At 41.2% G+C, this 7,273-nt stretch overlaps 1 protein-coding gene across 1 annotated transcript in view; it reads left to right on the top strand.

Moving 5' to 3' along the window:
• Positions 1–7,273, top strand: part of DHX57 (DExH-box helicase 57) — a gene marked incomplete in the record, with an annotated part of 57,144 nt that overhangs the window by 9,295 nt on the left and 40,576 nt on the right. The window contains 3 exon segments of the mRNA XM_027773004.1: positions 1–55; positions 877–1,709; positions 3,759–3,937. Coding sequence (XP_027628805.1) covers positions 1–55; positions 877–1,709; positions 3,759–3,937 — 1,067 coding nt within the window.

Raw genomic sequence — 7,273 nt, 5'->3', positions numbered from 1 at the left:
AGCGTCGTATTCCAGAATGTACAGTCTCACCATTTGCAGTGCAGAAACTTTCGAGGTAATTGCTTTTATCATTTATGGGGGTTGGAGGAGAATTCAAGAAATCTGAAATCATATTATAAACCTATTTGCCCCGGTCTACTTTCCTATTGTGTGGATTCTGATGATCTTATCTGTAATAATGGAGGCAGTAAGGAGAGATTAGTAGTTTTTTCTTTTGTTTTGTTTTAGTTTTGCTATAGGGAGAATGAGAGAATGAGACAGAGAAGGTGAAAGTATGAGAGAAGGTGAAAAATCACCTCCCAGGGAGATGGCCATGCCACAGTCCCTTCTTCTGCATTCTTCTCTCAGGATTTTGCAAACACATGCACATGTGCCTGGTGTGTTTTTCAGGCTGCCTAGTTCAGGACTCAAACCATGCAGTAAGCCATGTGGGACCCAGTTGTCTTAACCACACCACCCGAGTTACCAGGAGGGATTAGTATTATTGGAGATGCTTCCTCAAAATACAGAGTCTAAAGGCCAGCAGATGGCATAGCGGTTACATTGCTGGACTCCCACATGGTCAACTGTAGTTCAAGTCCCGGATCCAGTGGCTTGAAAATCATGCTGGGCACAGGTGGATGTGTGCCTGTGGTGCTGGGAGGAGAATGGAGATGGGATTGTGGCATAGCCATCCCCACTGGGGGGTGGGGGGGAGTTATTTCTCACTTTGTCTCTCTCTGTTGAGTGCATGTACCCTAAGACAAAAAAAAACTCTTAAAAAAAAATACAGAGTCTATATGTAGTTGTATCTCTTATATAAGCATACTTAAATTAATTTCACCTTGAAGTGTGATATTATTTTTTACATGCCATTTTATGTTTTGCCCTTGACAGGTATGGTTTCAACAGTGAACGCTGTCAGGCAGCCTTGAGCATATGCGATGGAGATGTGGGAGCATCACTTGAACATCTACTCATCCAGTGTTTCTCAGAGACCTTTGGAGAAAGGATGAAGATCTCTGAGGCCGTTCGCCGTATACGCTTGGATGAGTGTGTAGAACAGCGACAAGAAGAGGCTTTTGCTCTCAAATCAATCTGTGGAGAAAAATTTATAGAGAGAATTCAGAACAGAGTCTGGACCATTGGATTAGAACTAGAGTATCTGACAAGTAAATTCTGCAAATTCAAGCAAAGGGAAAGTACCAGAAATGTTCAAGAGACTTCACCTGAAATCTGTAAATTTTACCTGAAAGGAAATTGTAAATTTGGATCCAAATGCAAATTCAAGCATGAAGTGCCCCCAAATCAAATTGTTGGACGAGCAGAAAGAAGTGTAGATGATTCCCATCTTAATGAAGATGTATCTTTTTTATATGAACTTGAAATTCGATTTTCTAAAGACCACAAATATCCCTACCAAGCTCCCCTCGTGGCATTTTATTCCACCAATGAGAATTTACCTTTGGCTTGTCGTTTACATATTTCTGAGTTCCTTTATGGGAAGGCCTTGACTTTTGCGGAAACTTCAGAACCTGTTGTATATTCTTTGATAACCCTTTTAGAAGAAGAATCGGAAATAGTCAAGTTACTGACAAATACCCATCACAAGTATAGCGTCCCTCCTGTCAGCTTTCTGCCAGTACCCTCTGGAACCAGAATAAATAATCCTGCCTATCGTAAACCACTGATTCCAAATAATTTTTTTGTTTCAAATCAAATTCCAGAAGGTATGTAATACATTGATCGTGTGAAGGTCATTGTGGGGGATGGGGGCATTCAAAATGGTGAATTTAGAAGTCAAAGTTTCTGAGGCTGTTCTAGAATCTCCTAATCATCTTGGACAAGTCATTCAGTTCCATGGGCAAAAGGAAATGAAAATTCTATGGAATGATAATTGTGCCTGGCTTAAGTGTGAGGCCTAATTATATCACTGTAGTTAGACTCCCTAAATTAAAAGTTTGTAGTGATTTATAAGTTTATTTTAACTAAATGGAATCTGAGGTTTGGAAGAACCTTTAGACACCTCAGAAAGCCTGTTTCATTTAATTCATTTGGTATCATGTGTTTATTTCCTGTACTGTATATGGGATTACTTCAAGTAAGTTTTTTTTCCCAAAGAATTATTTCATTTTATTTATCATTATTATTATTTTTTAATTTGCTACAGGACACAAGCACTCGGGAGAAAGAGAGAGAGAGAGAGAGAGAGAGAGTAAGTCACCAGGTCTGAGACTCAGATCCTGGTCAGCCATGTGAGAGTCCAGTGGCTTAACCACCATGACACCTTCTGGCCCCACACTGTGCAGATTTTATACCACAGGAAACTCCTTTTTCAACTTTCCTCAAAGAATTTATCTTATTTGTTGCCATCTTTCCTCCAGAGAAACAAAAGATTATTTAGTTATTTCACTGGACTTCTTGTGTAAATGTTAATAAGTAGAAAACAGTGAAGCTGTGCTGAGATGTGGATGCTAGACAGTGGACTGGATTCACTCACAGGCACCTGACTCCCTCTTAAGTACAGCTTCCAGCATATGGTTTCAAATGTATTCCTGGGCCAGCTGGTGGCATGGTGGTTAGGTGGCTGGATCTCACATGATCAGCTGTGTGGTTCAAGCCCTGGAGTATGTGTGGATGCCCAAAATCCCAGAAGAAGAACTAGCGGAGAAAGGATTGTGCTGTCACCAGCCCCGGGGGTGGTGGTGGTGGTGGTGCTTTCGCACTTTCTCTCTCTCTCTCTCTCTCTCTCTCCAGTGAACACATGCACCCTTTAGCAAATAAAAAAAAAAGAATTTAAAAAATCGTGTTAATTAGAAATGACAAATTTAAATGTCATGGATCTTTCTCTTCTCTTTTTTTTACAAAATTATTTATTTATTTTTATTCACTATGATTATTATTGTTACTTTTTAATCTGCTATAGGGCACATGTGTTCAACAGAGAGAGACACAGAGAGAGAAAGTGAGAAAACAAGCCTCCAGGTCTGGAACTCAAACCAGGATCAGCCGTGTAGGAGTCCAGCACCCTCACCACCACGACACCTGCCAGCCCCGTGGATCATTTTTAAAGTGACAGCTTTATTGAAACATAACTTTTATGCCATAAAATTCACCTTTTTAAAGTTTACAAGTCAATGATTTTCAGAGTTGTGCACCCATAACTCCTGTCTAATTCCAAAACTTTGTCATGACCCTGAAAAGAAACTTTTGACCCATTGGCAGTGTTTCCTCATTAGCCCCTCCTCTCCCACCCCTTACAACCACTAATCTATGGTCTGTCTAGGGATGTGCCTATTCTAGACATTTCTTAGAAATGGAACCATATGTGGTCTTTTGAGACTACCTTCTTTTACTTAGCATATTTTCAAGGTCCATCTATGTCAGTGTGTATCAGTACTTCATTCTGTTACTATTATATAATATTACATTATATGCACATACCATACTTGGCTTGTCAGTTCATCACTTGATATGTATTTGGCTTTGTGACATGGCATTTTGGAAACATCTGCAAATAGTTGAAGCATTCAGGGTTACCTTGAATGTTAACTCTTTAGTTTTTAATTTGATTTAACAGTCACTTACATGATGAGTACAGTTTATTCAAAGAGACATTTTAGGTTCTATAAGCAGTATTTATGGTAGTATTATTTTAACTTTTCCCCTTTTTATGATTTTTTTATTATTGTTTTTAGTTTATTAGTGACTTTCCTGCTTTGTTAAAGAAAGAGCTTTATATTGAAAATGTTTTTTTTTTTTTTTTTATTTCCTTTAAGTCAAAAAAGAATCAGAACCCGAGGAGGAGACAGATGAGGATGAAGGTCCTGCACCAGTTATAGTGGAAAAAGAAAGCTATGTGAACCTGAAGAAAAAGATTTCCAAAAGATATGACTGGCAGGCAAAGTCAGTATATGCTGAAAATGGAAAAATTTGCAAGCAGTTTCGATTAAAACAGGTAGGCTAGGGACCAGCAGATGGCATAATGGTTATGTTGCTGGACTCCCATGTAGTTGACCGCAGTTTGAGTCCCAGACCTAGCGGCTTAAAATTCATGCCAGGTGCGTGTGTATGTGTGCCCAAGATCCCAAGAGGAGAACAGAGGAGAAGGGATTACGGTATGGCCATCGTCCCTATGGGGTGATTTCTCGCTTTCTCTCTCTCTGTCTGGCTCTCTAGCTAGCGCACATGCCTTACAGCAAAAATCTCTCAAAATAAAAAAACCAGTTAGGCTATGCTGAGAGAATGCCTAGCGTTGCTTCCCTAATGTCTGGATGAAGGGATTAAGAATTTGGGAGCTTCTGCTACCCTCCCTAATATTCTTTTGGTCCTCTTTTACCTTGAGTGGTCAGTTTCTATATGCCACAGCAAACTTGAATACATGTGCTAGATGTTTTGGAAAATACCATGGCTAGTAAAGGTCAGCCACATACATCTATACCAGATAGCCTCAGAATCATGTATCTTTGGTACTATGATAGAAAATCCATTATGTGGAGACCAGCAGGTGGCGTAGTGGTTGAGGCACTGAACTCCCACATTGTTGACGGTGCTTCAACTGCCAGACCTTGTGGCTTGAAACTCACGTTGGGTGTGTATGTGTGCATGCCTAAAATCCTGAGAGAAGAAGAATAGAGAAGGCACTGTGGTGTGGCTATACCTCTTGTGGGGGTGATTTCTCGCTTTCTGTCTCTGTCTCTCCAGAAAGCACATACATCCTATAGCAAAAATCTCTCTCTCTTAAAAAAAAAAGAGTCCAATATATGAAAGGACTATTAATACTATAATTTATATTAGAAAAATCTATGTAGAGGAGAGGGAGGAGAGATTCTTACCCATTTCAGAAGGCTCACAATGTGCCCAAGGTCACAGAGCTAGTAAGTGGCAATGAGGAGTTCATGCCATTTCTCTGTTTCGGAGGACCATGTTGTTTTCACCCCATCACATGAAGATTATTATCTTTTTAATTGCTACAGGGTACATATGTTCGCTGGAGAGAAAGAAGGAAAGTGAGAAAACACCTCACGCAGAGGGTGGTTATCCCACAGTCCCTCCTCTGTTTCTCCTCCTGGGATTTCAGGCATGCACACACACACCTGCACAGGGTGTATCTCAAGCCATCAGGTCCAGGTCTCTAACCACACGGTCATCCCTGCAGGATCCAGGGACCCTAACCACTACACCACTGAGGAGCCCATGAAAACTATTTTAAAACCCGTAAGTGAACTAGGAGGGCAAAGTTGGATATAGGACGAAGGCAGTTACTTTACCAGCGTGGGAATTGGTGGAAATGCCGTCTAAGGACCCTAGCCATTTTAAAATTTTGGGATTCTGATTGTTCATACAATATAACATTATCATATACATAATGTCATACTCATAGACCATCAAAATGCATATAAAATCACACTGTAAATGATAAGATGATAGAAATAAAAAACTGCATATTCAGCTTGATCAGCGATAAATTTATATGGTAAACTTATATGCAGGTAATGGCATGTTGGTATAAATTTCTTATATTATTCCCTAGAACAGCCATAGTGTTGTTTTGTTTTGTTTTTAATGCATAATTTGCATTTTATTTTTCCCCAGAGGACAGTTATTCAGTTCTTAAAGGCTCAACTCCTTGCATGGGCTTTGGTGGGGGAGCAAGGGGCAGCACGTGCAGGTCTAAATCAGGGTGGGAGTGTTTGGTCCTTCCAAGCTTCAGGAGATCGATTTCTAATGACTGCTATAAATGGCACAACCCACACAGTAATGTAGCTTCACATACAGCTTGGGGAACACATAGGCATCGAAGATTCTTTCTTTGGGGATGTCCCTGACGGCTATGGCCTCTGTGTTTCAAATGACAAACTTCTTGGGACCAGCAGTCAGCGTAATGGCTATGTTGCTGAACTCCCATGTAGCTGACCACGGTTTGAGTCCCGGACCTGGTGGCTTAAACTCATGCCGGGCGTGTGTGCATGCGTGCCCAAGATCCCGAGAGGAGAATGGAGGAGAAGGGATTGTGGCGTGGCCATCCCCCCTGGGGGGTGATTTCTCGCTTTCTGTCTCTCTGTCTCTCTCTGTCTTTCTAGCGAGCGCACATGGGCTATAGCAAAAACCTCTCCAAAAAAAAAAATAAATAAAATAAAATAAAAAAACGAATGACGAACTTCTTAATAGCCTTGTTCTTGGGCATGCATTGCTCACAGTTCATGCAGTGAATAGGCTGCACGTGGCCACAGCCATTGTTCCTTTTCTTCTCATCTTGGAAACAAGGCCATGAGAGAGTACAGTCGTAGTTTTTATGTAATACAGTGTTTACAGCATTGGCTTTTGGATGTGAAACAGATTTACATAGTTGTGACTAGTCAAAAAGAACCCTTTAGTGAGTGCTCTTACTATTAAATAAAAGCCCTATACTGGAGACCAGCAGATGGCGTGATCGTTATGTCACTGGACTCCCAAGTAGTCAACCGTAGTTCAAGTCCTGAACCCAGAGGCTTAAAACTCACACCAGGCACATCTGCGTGCATGCCCAAAATCCTGAGAGGAGAATGGAGGAGAAGGGATTGCAGCATGGCCATCCCCCTGGGGAAGGGAATTTTTCTGTCTCTCTTTCTCTATGGTGAGCACACACTCCCTATAGCAAAACTCTTTCTCTTAAATAAATAAATAAATAAAATCAAGGGGCCGGTAGGTGGCATGGTGGTTAAGGGCACTGGACTCCCACATGGCCAACTGTGATTTGAGTCCTGGACCTGGCAGCTTGCTCTCTTGCTCTCTTTCTCTGTCTCTCTCTGGTCAAAATTGAAAAATAAAGATAATAAATAATTATTTTAAAAACAAAACCAAAAAACCCTAGACTGTATAGAGCTATGCTGTCCAGTATGGTAGCCCCTAGCCATGTTTGGCTATTTAAATATAATTATTTAAATTAAATTTAATTATTTAAAATAGGGGCCAGCAGGTGGCATGGTGTTGGACTCCCACATGGCTGCAGTTACTTTTGCACCAACTTAACGTCAGTTGCCTTGCTCCTACCTTCCTTAGGGATTCTAACTCAATATATGTGGGGTAGGGCATACAAACTTAGAAACAGGTGATTCTAGGGCCAGCAGATGGTGTGGTGGTTCAGGTGCTAGATTCCCACTTGGTCGACCATTATTCGAGTCCTGGACCTAAGCAGGTTGAAAATCATGCTGGGCAGGGAACCAGCAGTTAGCGTAATGGCTATGTCACTGGACTCCCACGTAGTCGACCATGGTTTGTGTCCCGGACCCGGTGGCTTAAAACTCATGCCAGG

This window comes from Tupaia chinensis, unplaced genomic scaffold, assembly GCF_000334495.1.
Source record: "Tupaia chinensis unplaced genomic scaffold, TupChi_1.0 Scaffold000317_1, whole genome shotgun sequence".
NCBI lineage: Eukaryota > Metazoa > Chordata > Mammalia > Scandentia > Tupaiidae > Tupaia > Tupaia belangeri.
The sequence above is the reverse complement of the archived record's forward strand: the minus strand, read 5'-3'. Positions and strand labels throughout refer to the sequence as shown.